This window comes from Telopea speciosissima, chromosome 5, assembly GCF_018873765.1.
Source record: "Telopea speciosissima isolate NSW1024214 ecotype Mountain lineage chromosome 5, Tspe_v1, whole genome shotgun sequence".
Taxonomy (NCBI): Eukaryota; Viridiplantae; Streptophyta; class Magnoliopsida; order Proteales; family Proteaceae; genus Telopea; species Telopea speciosissima.
This window is the reverse complement of record NC_057920.1, coordinates 111,753-128,716: the sequence shown is the minus strand read 5'-3', so window position 1 is coordinate 128,716 and position 16,964 is coordinate 111,753. Positions and strand designations below refer to the sequence as shown.

Here is a 16,964-nt window from a genome sequence, read left to right as displayed (position 1 = left end):
ATTGCTAGGATTTCAAAAGAAAGAGCCAATTCTTAGGTTATTGCAATCGATTCCGAACAAGATTGGATCCGATTTTGAGTTCAAAAATCATGGGCCAGAGCAAACTCAGAGATACCAATTACTTGGTATGACTGCTGACAAGATTTGACAATTCATAATTTCGAATTTACTTCAATTTTAGGTCCCACCATGTCATGCCAGGTCGAGTCGAGTTGAGTGGAACCCTACTGAACTCGAGTACCAATCCTCTCTCTCTCTCTCCCTCTTTTGTTTATTTTATTAAGATTTACCTGTATTCGGGAACTTTGGCCGATGACACATTGGAAATAGGAAGCCACTGCCGACAAATCCAAAGCAGGTGACCGTTGAGTTCTCTCTCTCCGTTATCCGGCAAAACCGCATCCCCGGTATGACAAATGAACCTTCTCAATTTCATTTTCTTATTACAAATCCGAAGCAGGTGACCGTTGATTTATTTTTTATAACTTCGATAAATCAAAATAGGAGGAGGTGGCGTGAAGCAAAGAACAAAAATTTAAAAAAAAAAAATTTTAAAAAAAGGGGCCAAATACACATATATACATACTCAAGCAGAAATTAGGTCTTCCGGAAGGGATTGATAATCAATGGCTGATGGGGAAAGAAATCTACGACATGCATAAAAGAGAGCGGAATGGAAACCTGCCAAGTTGTCTATGAATACAAAGTGACCCGCCTGCATAGTACAACCATCAATCATTGAATTCCTCCATTAGTATTTACCAAGAAAAAAGAAAAAAACATTCCAAATTATATTTAAAAAAAAAAAAAGGGAGAAAAAATGTTACTTGGACGTGTGCGGTGTGCTGCTCCTGCACCCAGAAAACAATGGTGTGCAAACTGACCATCGCGTCCCCATGGAAAGATAAAATTCCCAAGGGGCAGGGCAGTTATTATACACCCCTGTGTTTGGACACAACAAGGGCAACATACTTACATACCGCACACACCCAGATAGCATTCTCTTTCCTATAAAAAAAAAAAAATTTCAAATATCACAAAAATATCTATTCTGTTCAACCACATGGACAGAAGATATGTTCATTCCAACCATTGGATAGAGAGGACATGGTCTATGTTAGCCACATGTCAAATTTTAAAGTCTAATTCAATCAAATACCTCTTTTGTATTGGCAAACATCCCATGCATGTGTATCAATACTCTAGTCTCTAGACATTACTGTGTACTCTCCCAACTCTAAATGAGAGGTGAGATCAACTAGCTTAGATCTTTTTAAAACAATTAAAAAAATAGATGACTCAGATTTATCTTATGACTTTCACAACCATCGCCTTCCATTGCAACATGGAAAACTAAAAAAAAAAAAAAAAAAAGTTAACCTTGCTCACTGCTCATCAAATAGCTTAATTTTAAACTAAAGCTGTTTTCATCAGATTGTTTTCTTCACTTCCATACATGTGGGTATTTGACTGAATTTGATTCTGAAAATTGACACATGGCCAACCCAGAGTAGCCAGACCACTTTCGAAATACAATATTTAGAATTTTCATATCACACCTGGACATGGTAGAAACAGGTGGCCTAATTAAAGAACCTCTCCAGGCGGGCCAGCCTAGAAAAACTTTTGCCTAAACAAATTCACAACTCCCCCCCCCCCCCCAACCCCCAAAAGAAACAAATTCAGTTGGGGTTGATAACTAAGAAAAAGTACAAAATGAAATGAACCAAGTGACCTTAGCTTGAGCCAACTTAGTTGCTATATGTCAAATATACCTGGATAAACAATGCCTAACCCGCACCAAAATGAATTCAAAAACCATTTTTTAAGGCTAGGAAAAGGGAGGTAGGTTTAAGATGAAAGAAAGAAGAAGAGAGAGTAATGTCAAGTTGAAATGATTTTTCACCGGGTCAGGAAACAGCTTTTAAGGTTGATCCTCACAACCAGCATAACATTAAGAAATATACCCAAGTCTAACAGGAAAAAACTCAATGATCCCTTCTTTTTTTTTTTGGTTGGGGGGGGGGGGGGGTAGTGAGGTTCATTAATTGTTTGCCTCAGCTTGTGTATCAGATGGTGGGTCAATCAGGGCTGGGCTTGGGTCGCAATATCCCAGCCCGACCTTAGGTTGGCTAGGCTGGGCCTGAATTGAGTAAAAGTGACCTAGGGATGGGCTAGGATTTTAAAAATCCGGCGCAGCCCGGCCTGGTTGCACCCACCACTTGTGGTGGGTATCTCAAAAAGAAAGCGAGAGGGAGAGAGAGAGAGAGACCTCGGGAACCCTTATGATTTCACATGGGACCTTCATATGCTTACGAGCTTCCTGAGCCCCTTGGTAATTCATCCAATCATGAACGCCATAGATGAAGGTGGTTGGCACTTTCCACTCTGATGCACTGCACCCAAAAGATATCAAGAGAAAAATGCAAAAGAAATATGTCACTAACAGCAATTTAATTTCTTGACAAAGAAAGTAGAAGGTAAAAGTATAGGATTCCAACTTTCAGATTCTTTACACACAAAAAAAAAAAAGAGGAATTTTTCATACATCTTCATGGCATTTGCAAACTATTGCAATGAACTTCTAAATATCATTTCTTGAGTGCTCATCCTATGATATTATCTGATTCTCTTATTCTTTTAATTAAGTTCTAGTGATCCTCCCATATTCACTTCAAAATCCTCTTCTTAAATTTTGTTATGGAAAATGACAAAGCTGAAGATTATGACAGAACATGAACAAAGATCAGGAAAAGTTCAAAGATCAAGACAAAAAAATGCACATGCCTGATGGACCTTTTTATGTGAGTGTCAGGGGGACTTCTGGTTTGTCAAAAGGCCTTATCTTCCAAGGGTTCCAAGTTTCTCAAAAGACCATATCTTCTCATTCTCTTTACATTAATTCTGTGATTTTCCAAAATATCTAGCTCAATCGTTTAGCAAAATAATATGAAGGACAAGAGTTCCCTATGTCCAAAGTGTATGTCAGTTTATGGCTTCCTTAACCAGGTATTTAGATAAATCATTAGCATAGGGGAATATACTTCAGAAGAAATTTGACAAATATCAAATAATCTAATATGCAGGAAAAGGCCAACAAGGGTTCCCAACTAAATCTGGAAACTTGATCTAGCAAAAGCTGCCTTTAATATTATTTTTTTTAAGGCAAAAGATCTTGTGCATAGTCGCACACAAGACTGAACCCCCTCCCCTTTTCCTAATAAGATAAAATTGTATTCAAGAAGCTCAACAGAAAAGGAGAGTATGAAAATTGATCAATGAAGATGACGCTCAGCAAGCAAAACCATCATCAAAGATAATTGGCCTCCATAAACTCCTAAATGTGGCACAGAACCTTTTCTGCACTGGGATGAAATAGAAGAAAGAATCAATGTGCTGAGACCTTCATCAATGACTTACTGTGAAGGCTGCATTTATTATCAAAGACCTGAAAGAGTCCTTCAAAATCAACCAAGATACAGCAATTGTAACCAAATTCCACAGATGTAACCTCTCATGCTTAAAGCCTCACTTTTCCAAACATCCACTAGTGATTGCTGACCTTGGGAAACACCCAGCAGACATCAAACAGACTTAAGAAGTTCTAGAAAATAGTTTAAGTGCTGTTGACTAAACTACCACATTAGAGGTTTAGATAAAGAAAAACTTCCATGATACATGCATTCTAAGAACCTTTAATCATTTGCATCCTAAATAAAGAGCATATATAGCTGGCCTAGATTAGCATCCTCAGGTAAGAGACAGGCACCCCCCCTCCCAACACCCCATAATAGCCTCCTCCAATTTGTGAACATCTTCTGAATAGAGTGCTCTTATTGCAATTAATCTTCACACTACACACAGCTTGAAAAGTCAAAACAGAAAAGATCAAACCCCAAGAGCTGAGTTTTCTCGCAAGGGTCCTTGCAATGATCTGTGAAATGCTGGTGCGACATTACTGGAACATCAGCACTCGCTTTAATGCCATCTGGCACTCCCATATTCATCTCTTCTAAATGATCTACTTAAGTTCTCAGCCACCAACTTACAAAGAAAGGGGGATAACAGTCACCTTGTCAAGTACCCTCCCATCAAATTCATCTACATTCATCCATTTTCAATTCCTCACTAGCCTCCATCATATTTCATCCTGTTGTACATATTCGAGGCAAGAACTAACTGTTGCATCTCATACTTCTGCTTCTGCTTCCTATAATAGGAAAAATACCATTTCACAATGTTGTACTAGCCAACAACTGAACATAGAGTGACGTACCAGTTCTTATTCCATCTGTCAAGTTAGGTGGCTGTGACACTGGTTTGGTTTGCCCATTACACACCTTAGGAGAATGTTTAAGGGTGCAATGTCATAAATATAATAACAAAATAAATACATTCTGGGATTAAAATAGTCTAATAGTTATGAGTACAAGTGCATGCCAATCTATTCAAGCTGAATTAAATCCTAAACTTGGATTGAGGAGAAATGATCTAACAATCTGGGAAGAGTTTGCAAGCATAAGCTATAACCACAATGACTCCTCATTCATATGCCAATTTGGAAGAAACAAATCAACAAACATCAAGCCAGGAAAAGAAGGGGGGAGAGGGTAATAAGAACAAGGGAAATATTTCAATCCTGCAATTAAACTACTTACTGGTTTCTGAAATAACTGAACAAATTACACTATACTAACCTGTGTAGAAGGGGCTGCCGTGCAAATGCTCCAAAAGAAAATATATACTTCAAGCATAACTCTCCACTAGCCTTGGCAGCTAGAGTATGGTATACATAATCTTACATTGCACCAAGAGTGTCAATAAACTAACAACTCAAAACTGCTTTAAAAACGCTAACAATTCAAACTGTAATAAACCAATAAAAAAATTCCATAAATATAACTACCTGTAAGCAATTTGGACTCTTCCTCATTCAATACAGCACCAGTTGAATATATACCAAATCTAGCACTTGTATACCTATGAACCAAGTCTGGACCCCAGGGGCCTAAACCTCTGCATAGAGTACCAAAGATCAAATGTGAAAACCAGTGAAAACTATGGAACTTTCCTCTGCATTACCATGTAAACTAAAATATCTAGGAAGAATAATGAACAGCTTTTAATGTCATCAAAAGAGCTCAAAACACATGTGAGCAGCAGTGGCAGGAGATAACATTATAAATAAGGTAAACTGTGCATGTGCTTGCTACAGAACTCGTCATATTGTTGGATGTTGAAGATATGGCCCGGTTCTCTATGTGTAATGTCCAGATTCATTGTACCTGTATACTAAATAGGACCTATGAGTCAGCCCAGCCAGCATACCTTCTATTTAGTTCCTCTTCATCATTATAAATAAACGGTGGCCTCTGTCAATTTGACAAGCCAACACATTCTCTCAACTCTCTTCTCTCCTATAAATTCTTCTTGGTATCAGATCGTGATTCTTTTTGGGATATTTCGGCGAAAGTCAGCCCCCATAACAGAGGCTTCGGCCACCCAAGGCTGAGCATAGTAACTTAAAGTTGTGCCGCCTTCACCGCTAACCACTAACTTCTTCATCATGTCCACCGCTTTCACCGTTACCACCACCACCAGGGCTTCATGCCCTTGAACCATAGGGGCTCCAGCTCCCTTGTCGCCACCTACAGAAGCACCGCCTCCCCATTTCCGCTGCTCGCAGGGGCTCTGCCCTCCTTTGTCCGGCGCTTCCAAGGGCCCTTGCTCCCTTCTCAGTAATCACAGGGGCCTCCTGCCCCCTCTCTTGTCTCTGCCAAGGGCTCCGCCCTCCTCTCCACTGGTACCAAGGACTCCCGCCCCACCGATTCCTGTTGCAGGGGCTTCACCCCCCTTCCTGGCAACGCCAACAAGGCCTTCTGCCCTCCTCTCCGCTGTTAGCAGGGCCTCCTGCCCCCCCTGCTTGTGTCTGTCTTTTGGGTCTCCACCCCTGTGAGTCTGCTGCCTGGTGGTTTTCTTCGCGCATCAAGGCTGCCAGATGCTTGTTGGTTGCTGCCCCCTCTCTTGTCACTGACAGGGTCTCCAGCTCCTGTGAGTCTGCTGCCTGGTGGTCTTCTTCCCATATCATCTATCTTACCCATACAAGATCGGACATTGCCTATGCTATAGGAATTGTTAGCCGGTTTCTACATGATCCGAAGACTGTTCACCTTGAAGCAGTATACAGAAATCTTCAGCATTTAAAGTCAGCTCCAGGGAAAGATATCTTATTCTCAACTAATGGAAATCTGAAGTTAGAGTCTTTCACTGATGCTGACTAGGCTGGCTCTATTGAGAACCGTGATCATCTCAAGTTACTGTACATTCCTTGGAGGAAATCTGGTCACTTGGCCGAGGAAGAAACAGTCCATTGTTTCCAAATCAAGTGCAGAGGCTGAATAAAGGTCAATGGCACAAGGAGTTTGTGAACTCATTTGGTTAAAGAAGCTTCTCAATGATCTGAGGATAGCACTTGAAGAACCTATGAGTCTACTGTGATAATAAAGCTGCGATCAGTATAGCTCATAATCCTGTTCAGCATGACAGGACAAAGCATGTTGAGATTGACTGACACTTCGTCAAGGAGAATATTGAAGGTGGTCTGATATGCACCCCATTTGTTACTACTGAGAACCAACTGGCCAATGTTTTTACTAAAGGCTTATCTATTAAATCCTTCCATCCTATTGTTTCCAAGTTGGGCATGTGAGACATCTATGCACCAACTTGAGGTGGAGTGTTGAAAATATGACCCGGTTCTCTTACCGGTTCGATTCTGTATGTGTAATGTCCAGATTCATTGTACCTATATACTAGATAGGGCCTATGAGTCAGCCCTAGCCAGCATACTTTTCATGTAATTCCTCTTCATCATTATAAATAAACGGTGGCTTCTGTCAATCTTACAAGCCAAAACATTCTCTCAACTCTCTTCTCTCCTCCTCTAAATTCTTCTTTGGATATCTGAAAGGAAAGTTCCAAGAAACTTACAATATGTAAAAGGTAGAATTTCATTCCTAAAAATAACTACTTCATACATCTGCAGTTTAGATTTCACAGTCGGTTCAAAAGATACCCATCCCCAAGTCACCTCCCAACCCCTCTTTTTGAAGTAAAGCACAATCTCTGAAGAATAGTTTATTTTGATATAGTCTTAGGTACGTGGAATGACGAAAATAGACTCATATTTAAGATTAGAATAGACATATGCTGGCATCAATAAAAACTTCATCTGCCAGGTTTGTGCAATGTAAGATATTGCCTAAGAGGACATGTCCTCTTTGTGCTCAACAGGGTTGACATAAGATATGTTGAACTTTCTGATTAAGCTTAACTTTTTATTTGGCATTTTACACACAGATAGCATTTATCTAGTGCATAAACTCACAAGCACCGTCTTCTTGAACTATAATGCAACAATTAGAAAAAGCTCTCTCTCTCTCTCTCTCTCTCACAGACACACACACACACACACACACACACACTGGCCAATCTTTTTGAAAAATCCCAAATTCTACACTGTTTAAAGTATGTACATTTCAATATTTCCTTCCAAAATATTTTCCAAGCAAAGATTCCTTCCACTTGTTTTTCTGAATTTGAGATGAGGTAAAAATTGACAAGGGGAAAGTGATAAACTTATCAAAAATCCATTCATTGACTTGCATAAGGGACAATTATTGTGACAAACAATTTGGGACATACAAAATGGAAAAGAGGCCAATGCACACTCACTCACGTAGATAAACAAAGAATCAAGAAATAAAATACTACAGGGAAAAGAGAATTACCGGACAACCGTCTGAGGAGTAAAGTTAGACTCCCAAAGATGGTTCAGAACAGTTCCTCGCCAAGTGGCTCTGAACTTAGTCAGCCACTCAGATTTTCCATCTGACTCGGATGAAAATCCAGCAGGTCCCACCAAAATCAAGTGTTGTATGTGTTCAGGATGCTACAACAAAATAAAGTGACCTCTTATATAAGATTAAAGCCATGATTTTCCTACTACCCAAACTACAAAAAAAAAAATGCAAATTAAAAATTATAAACATGTTCACCTTGATGGCATACTTTGCTGCTATATATCCCCCAAAAGAATGTCCTAGTAAAATAAAATTGCTGAGATTTTTGGCTTTACGCCATTCCTCAAAGGAATCAATGAACCAGGCCTCAGTTTCTGCATTACAAAATGACAAACATAAGTGGGAAGAATGTTCTTTCATGCAAGAACTTGTCCATATCAAAACACCAATAAATCCTAATCCCCCAAGGAAAATCATGGAAAATAGATGCCTGTATATATATACTCCCTCCATTCTCCAAAGACACTCAAGTTTGACTAATCTCACTTTCTAAAGGGGGTTTGTAACTACTTTTATTACTCCAGAATTTTTCATTAATCTTCTGATTTCGCCCTTCCTTATTTTCCCTTTTTAAAGCACTATCCTCTCTCCCTATTTAATAAATTTAACATGTTAAGGGAAGGGTAAATAAGAAAAATTTAAAGCATTTAATGCTGTCATGGAGAAACAAAAATGGCATACAGAACAACTCCAAAAAAGGTGTCGTTGTGGGACGGAGGGAGTATATTTTTAAGGATCGTATCTCTTATAGTTTGACACCCCCTTAGTGGCATAGATGGAGAACGATAGAGAGGAATGAATAACATCATACATGATTGGTTGATCAATTTCTCTCTTCTTATTGTTGATTTAGGGAAGAAGCATAGGCATTTGATGCTCTCCAAAACCATAAATTCACCATAACAATGTACAAAAATGGTGCTTTGAAGTTTAGACTTTCCAAATTATCCTATTAGGCATATGATCACAATCTTTTAATGACTAGAAAGGAAAAAATATATAATAAAAAAAGACTCATCATGCCAGTTCTAACATAAGTTCATACTGGCTAACCTTCAGTGCTTTTGCATGTAAAGTCAGGCCTGCTTGACCCACCCCAACTGCAATGAAAAGTATATTAAGAAAAAAGATACATCAGGTGTTTCAAAGAAAATAAGAGTGCAAAAGAGCATGTCCACGCAACAATAAATGCTTCACAATGAGTAATAATAAAAGGCATACTTGAAACAGTGAAGCATTCAAACAACAACAACAACAAACTCAGCCTTATCCCAACTTAATGGGGTTGGCTTCATGGATCCAAACAAAACAAAGTAGGGAAAACTGGTGTCTAAACAAAAAAAAAAGGGGGGGGGGGGATGAACAAATAGGGAATAATATGAGAAATGCAAAAATGAAAGATGGAAGTAAGAGGAACGTGGGACAGCCCAATAAGTCAGGAGAATCTCAGCTAAATGGTGTCTGTTACATGGATCCTTGCCCTCCAACTCTATTCGAGGTCATACTTAGTATAAGACCTAGACTATGCATGTCATTCCTCACAACTTCTCCTATGGTCATTTTAGGCCTGCCCTTAGTTCTTTTAACTCCTTCAATCAGGATCATATCACTCCTCCTTACTGGGGCATCCCTAGGCCTTCATTGAACATTATCATACCACCCCAAACAACCCTCTCGGAGCTTGCCATTGCTCGGGGCAACTCCCAACTCAGCTTTAATACGCTCATTCCTTACTTTATCCATCCTAATTTTTCCAGACATCCATCTTAACATCCTCATCTCTGCTACACAGCTTCTCAATATGACACTTCTTAACTGTCCAACATTCTGCCACATACATAGAACTTTCCTTTAAGCTTTAAAGGAATACAGTGGTCACACAGCACTCCGGACGCACCTATCTACTTCATCCATCCCACGATAATTCTCTGTGCAACATCATACTCTATGTTACTTTCCTTATTTATAATTGACCCCAAATATTTAAAATAGTCACTTGCGGTATCTTTCTTTCCTCAATTCGCACCATGTCAGTATCCATCATAGTATGACTAAAATTACACGTCATATACTCCGCCTTCGTTCTACTAATCTTAAAGCCTCTTGTTTCCAAGGTTGATCTCGATAGCTCTAACTTAGCGTTAATCCTTACTTTTGTCTCATCTACCAAAATGGTATCATCGGTGAAGAGCATACACCATGGGACCTCGTCTTGAATGCTCTTGGTTAGATCGTCCATGAAAAGCGCAAATAGATAAGGGTTTAAGGCTGATACCTGATGTAACTCAATCGTAATTGGGAATTCCTTGCCTTGACCTCCCACATATCTCACACTAGTCACCATGCCCTCATACATATATTCAATTACATCCACATATTTACTCGACATCCCTCTCTTCACTAGAACATGCCAGTGTAGTTGATGCCTAGACAAGCACTGCTTTTAAGTTGATACAAATTGTTGATATCCAATATTAAGACAAACTATAGTTGAAAAAGGTAAATAAAGCATAACTAATTTAGAAGGAAAAAAAGCCAATTCCTTAATGTTTCTTCATAGGACATCATTCATGTACTCTTCTTAACAATCTTTACATTGCCAACTAACTTAAGAACCTAAAATGAAATACATTTTTTTTTTTTTTTCCAGAGGGGAGGGCGAGGTTAAAATAGAAAACCATCACATTATGTGATGTTAACCAAAAAGGCCCAACACATTCCCCAACTTCTAGAAACCTAGCAATCCCTCTGAATGGGAACTACAAACTGACCTTCTTAGATCAGGCTGTCAGAATGGATGCATTGGCTTCCCTTGGCCACATTTTGATAAAGCTACATAAATCATATTGTTGTAACTCTACTCATAATTTTCATCAGTGAAGCATTCAAGTAAGACAAAAATGCTAATTTCAATGTAGTTAATGCCTAGACAAGCACTTTTTCAAGTTGATAAAAATAGTAGAAATCCAATATTAAGACAAACTATAGTTGAAAAAGATAAATGAAGCATAAATAGTTTTAGAAAAAAAAATTCAATTTGATGGCTATCCTTGGGTTTGGAAACCCTATTTGGAATCATTATGGGCCCAGATGGGTGATGGACTAATCAAATCAATAGTCTAGTGGTAAAATGGTAATAACATGCAGTTTATAGAAGAATGGAAGAATTTTAATTAAAGGGAATCTTAAATGGCCATTAGGGAATGGAGGGTGGAGGGACATAAATAGAAATAAATCTTAAAGACACACAATTGTAGGTGATAAAATTGTGATATAAGAGGGGGTAATTCTGGAAATAAAATGAAATAAGGCTTAGAAGGAAGAAGACGAGGTTGTCTTCAACCTCAGTCCAACAAACCAGCAGGGAAGGGCATTTGAGTTCGACAGAGAACAGGCCCCAATTCAGGAAATCCGACACAGCGGAAGGTGGGGATTCGACTTACGATGAAGGCTCCCTGAAATCCAGGTATGCATTCACTAGGTTTCCATACCATGAATAGAATGGAAGCCCTGTTATGACAGTGGCGCAACCCTAAGGATGGATTCAATCGATTTCACAGCAAGGGAGAATGAGAACTAGGGCTCGGAGCAGTGGCGGTGTCACACCCCGCCTTGGACAGCCCAAACGTAGTATGAACCGATGCGGTCTCGCACCCAACCTAGCTAGGAAGCTTTGTGCAGCACAATTACCAAGCACACACCAGAGAGAATCTAAGCAGCGGAAAAATACTATGAACTTAAATATTTACATAAAAATCCGTTAAGGACCGAGTGATAAACTTATATACTTATGTTCGGTTAAGTAACCCAAAAACCCATATTTATAGTTATCCAAAAAGAGTATTTATATATATACAAAGTTCTATGTATATATAAAAGAGAACTATCAAGAGGAACGGCCTAATCCATCAGGCCCACCTAAGAGAAGGCACACATGTCACAGATGCAAGATCCATCGTGTTCCTCGGGCTCTCGGTCTACGAAGTCCTCAAAACCATCATCCTCGAACTCGCTGCCAGGCAGTCCGTCACCTGCACAGTCATCTAAAAAGAGAGTTTCCACGAGTGTGAGCTCACACTGAGCCCAATAAGGGGGAAAACACACAACATACAAATGATGCATGATCATATATTTTTAAATGAAGTCATCAATCACATTATATGATGCATGTTCAATTTCACTTTTTATTAATCCACCTAACAAACAGACTAAGTCATTGGTATGAACTATGGTATCGACTCGAGGGGTACTTTGGGTCACTTCTTTTATCACTGCCGCACCCCTTCAGCCAATACAAGTAGGGAGCCCGCCTCCACGCTTGGTACGTTGGCCTCAAACCTTCGGGTAGACCCCGATAGTCAAGTACCCACGACCACTGGGTTAAATCCCTTTGCTCCGGGCGTCGTTAACCTGACTACCCGGCTTTGAACCCCTGCTGGTAAGGGTTGTAGTTCGGGGTTTCCATCCTAACCATGAATTCTAGATGATGACTTGCTGTGTTCAAGAGTGCACCGTGTTCCATATACACGTCCACTCAAGAACACAGGGTCACACAAGCGGTAGTGCATATCAGTTCCAAGCAACAATCACAACCAGTTTTGCATATCCATACATCATTTATGAAATCAGCTTATACCATAGCAATTCCAAAATAAGAGTTTAAAATATATCACAACATGTTCAATATAAACAATACATAATCCTAGATATGCAACATTATCTAATAATAGAATGAGCACTCAAACATAAAAATCAGATTTGGAACTATTGTTCATGCATATAATAGATTAGATATAAATCACAAGCAACACCAAAAACCCCACTCACCTTGGTTGTCTTGATCAAGCTACTCAACCAAGTGTCCAAAACCAAAGAGAAGGATTCAAAGCAGATTCAATGTCCTAAACACAGAGTTACAAAAATGTTAAGACACTTCCTAAAAGGTTAGAGAACCATCCTAACCCATTAAAGATCCCAAAAATTCATTCAAGGGTGGCCGGAGCTTCTAGCTCCAGAAGGGCCGGTCAGCCTGCTCTGAAGCTCCGCCCCACAAAACAACTTAGGATTTTTGGGGGGTTTTCTATGTTCTAGCTCCCAAGAGCTGATCAATGGGTCAAAATGAAGAGAGGGAAGATAAGAGCACTACAATAGGGTCACTTTGACACCAATGCAATGTATGATCAAAGAATTAAAAACTCTAATCTAAGATCAATTCAAGAATTAAGCTAAAACTTGGTAATTAGCTTGAAACAACGGAATTTCAGCAAGAGAAGAAAGAAAAGAGTACTGTGGAGGTATGCAAGCTTACCTCAATAGTCCAAAGGGATTAATTAACACTAAATGCATACATGATCAAGAGATCATACATGCAACTTACAAATTCAAGAAGGAAAATGAATGAATTAAAGAGAGTTTTGAGAGATTGAGTTGTAGGAACTCAAGAACAGCAAATTAGAACTTAGAGGATGATCAAGAAATCACTCATTCCATTACATATCTAACAAGAAATGGGACTGAATTGAAAAGAAATTTAAGAAATGAGTTGAAGAACTCAAAGACGGTAAAATGAAAGCTGTTTCATGAAGATCATATGAATTTGGAAACAAAACAGAAATTAATGCTTACCTATGGGTGGAGTAGAGTTAGATTTAGAAGGATTCTTGAACATGCAAGGCAAAATGAGTCATTAAGCTCCAACATTCATCAAGCTTCAGCCACCAGCTCACAAAATGTTTCCTACCTCTTAGCTTTGAGAAAAGAGTTCTCAAAGCTAAGAATGAGAATATATATTTAGCCCCAAGGGCATGTTTGTAAAAGGGCAGAAATAGATGGGTTTCTCCATGATTTAAAAAGTGATTCAAAGCTTAGTGGAAGCCAATTCCGAAATAATTTATTAATACATAAGTTATCGATATGCCGGGATCGTACCGATACGACACTGGGTTTTACCAGATTTGATCGCATTGGACCCGCGAGGTACGGCAAGGCATCGACCCGACACGGCCAATCATGGTGGTAACTGATTCGAGGCCGGCCGAAACAAGCATAGAATAATTAACTTATTTTAATTCTAAAATAGGTGTTATTACCTAATGTTGGGCATCCGACACTGATAATTGTTGCAAGTGGTCCGCCAAACATCTCTTGCACACAAACCTTATATGCGACGGGCCACAGGGTTCCTCGGATTCTATTAAGGCCTTGTTCGATGGTTCTTCGGCACAAGGGGCAATAGGGTGCGGGTTCGTTTCAATGACGGGCAATGCCCACAACGCAGGGGCATATAGTAGTTGAACTTGAACCAGGTATTACACCGGCTCGAATTAGACCTGCTTTAGAGACGGGTTTCACAGGCGGAACCCTAGGGATGGATTCAATCGATTTCACAAGAAGGGAGAATGAGAACTAAGGCTCGGACTCTATGGTAAGACTCACTCTAGGAGCATGATTCAAATCCCGATACTGGAAGTCAGTTAAGGAGGCTCAATACCTCTTATGGCTGACCTCAAGTCACACCAAGGGAGAAATAGCAGTAACAGGTCGCAACAGAAGTAAGTCAAGTAACAAAGAAGAAAGAAACAAAGGAGAGAAGAGAATTAGGGGATTGGATCAATGGGATAACAGGAACGGGAAGCACCTGAGTTGCAGGAAAGAGATTGAAGTTGAAGAAGATGAAGGAAAAGAGAAGGGAATCGACCAGCCTGGTTGCACATGACTCATGCCCATGAGGTAACGTCTCAAATTGTTTCATTCAAATTTGTCTTTCCCATCGTTGGGTACAAATATATAGATAAAAGGAATCTGGCACAGGCCCAACACATTCCCCGACTTCTTGAAACCTAGCAATCCCTCTGAATTGGAACTATAAATCGACCTCTAAGATACAGATACATTGGGCTTACCTTGGCCACCTTTTGATAAAGCTACATAAATCATATTGCCTTAACTGTACTCATAATTTTCATAAACCTTTAACCTAATCCAAGCCCTTTTTTGCATAGGTAAGTTTGTGATGCATAAGCATCTAGTAAAAGGTTGAATTTTTCTGTACTCAAGGAAAGTTATACAAGATCATGCTCATCTCCTTTATAGCAAAAGAAGAGCACCAGCAAGCCTTTACAGTCGGTGGGCTACACCTAGAGTCCCAGTTCTAGCCTTTAGCTTTATTTTTCCCCCTTTTGGCACTCTAGTTTTTTGTTCTATGATACAGTTCTGTTTATTTATTGGGTTTACATCCCTCTATTGTCCCGTGTGTGTGATTAGAGAGGGGGAGTGCATACGTTGAAATGATTCAATGAAATGCACCAATGCCAGAACCATGAGGTTATATAAGCAGAGGATATATAAGAAATTCAGAAGAGGATGAAACAATTAACAGGCCATCTTGCAATGAGAGTTTCCATCTCCACAAGTTAAGCAACAGTGGCCATTGATTGCAGATCAAAGAGCAGAATATATATGATTTTCAATAACTTCAGGTTAATCATCAGAAAATTAATTAAATAAGGGGAAAAGGCTGAGCATCAGAAAGAAATCAACTCACCCAAGCTGGTCAATAGCAATGACCCTGAAACGACTAGCAAGAGTATCAAAATTCCGGAAGAAGAACCCTTGAGAAGCACCATAACCGTGAACCATAACAAGTGTGGGAGAACCATCCTTACTGTCGAATGTAACTGTATTGATAAACCTAGGTTCATCACTTAAAGAACGAAACCACCTGATCTTAGACCCCGGTGGCCCAGATCCTATATTAACCTGTTCTTGAACATACGGAGTTCTGTGCAAGCAATCAATTCAGTGAATCAGCAAAAGAAATACTATTTCCATAATTGGGAAGGCTAGCATGCAATATTCAAGTGGTCTTTATGTATTTTAATCAAGCCCTATGTCTTTTGGGCGTAGTGGTAAGGTAGTTAACATCAGTATTTTTCACGATTACTGTTCCAATAGTTGGATTAAAGGAATCTCTATATCTGAATTCCCACGGGAAGAATTCGCAGGAAGCAGAATTCCAAAGCTAGGGTTCATAAAGCTCGAAATCTAAAGATATCCAATAGAACTGGAATAGTTTGGAATAGAATTCCCGACACCTTGAGGAAACAAAATTAAATTTAATACATAACAACGAAATTCAATTGAATGGTAGACTGAAGGCTCCTAAAACTTAAAAATCTCAATTTCACCATAGATAGAATCGGAAGAAAGTTAAAAGGTTAGGGTTTTGAAGGTAGGCATACTTGACTAACGACAGAAGACGTTTCTCAGCAGCGATAATATGGTCAGTCGAGGTAGGGATCCAGCGAAGAACAGAAGGCCATGCCCATCTCGAATTAGAAGATCCCGGTGATGTTACGGAAGTCTGCGCGTCAGCCTTGCCGATCTCCTCCGCCATCCTCGCCACCGAGCTTGACAACCTCCGGCTCATTACACTTAATACCAACAGGTTGGCAAAGAGTGAGAATTTAAGTGATCGCTTTCGTGCACTGCAAGCTTGATGTGTCGAACCAAATCTATGTGAGATTGGAGAATTATTTTTTTGCCTTTTGACCTTGGAATGCAAAGTTTCAACCTTCTAGGTTGACTGAGAGCCCAGAATCCAGAATTCTCCGGCATCAAACGACGGAAGATATGGCGATCACCGGTGAGTACTGGTGTAGTACATCCCTTGTTCGGGATTTCTAAAACTCCTCAGGCTCTACGGTCTTCAGTCGCTTCGTTCCTCGGACTCGTTGCATCACCGGCCATAGAATGGGATTGGTTACCCCTCACACCGACGTAGAGATACTATCCAACTACTTAATAAGTTGGATTTTGCTCCCTATTTATCTGTTATATGACCGTTAACGGTTAACCACTCAACAGTCAACCCAGAGGTTTTTGACACGTCTCTCTTGTCAAAATATAAACCCCACTGCAATCGGACCAAAATCATAATTGTTTTGCGGTTTCATTTATTGATATCTATTTAGTTTACGATATCCAATCCAGAATCGATTTACTTGTGGTTTGTAATATCGATTATAGAAACGGTAATGAAGATAATCTTAGTTTTTCAAACCTTATATATGATCTTGTTTTCCATATCCTCTCCGGGTCTCC

General features: G+C 39.6%; 1 protein-coding gene across 1 annotated transcript; it reads right to left on the bottom strand.

Moving 5' to 3' along the window:
• Positions 1 to 559: 559 nt before the first annotated feature.
• Positions 560 to 16,500, bottom strand: LOC122663407 (probable 1-acylglycerol-3-phosphate O-acyltransferase). Its single transcript, XM_043859084.1, has 9 exons — positions 16,103 to 16,500; positions 15,406 to 15,642; positions 8,916 to 8,962; positions 8,058 to 8,176; positions 7,791 to 7,951; positions 4,907 to 5,016; positions 4,698 to 4,797; positions 2,273 to 2,396; positions 560 to 715 (listed from the first exon to the last, which is right to left on the bottom strand). The coding sequence occupies exons 1-9, from the start codon at positions 16,288 to 16,290 to the stop codon at positions 587 to 589; spliced, it is 1,215 nt and encodes a 404-aa protein (XP_043715019.1). The 5' UTR covers positions 16,291 to 16,500; the 3' UTR covers positions 560 to 586.
• Positions 16,501 to 16,964: the final 464 nt, after the last annotated feature.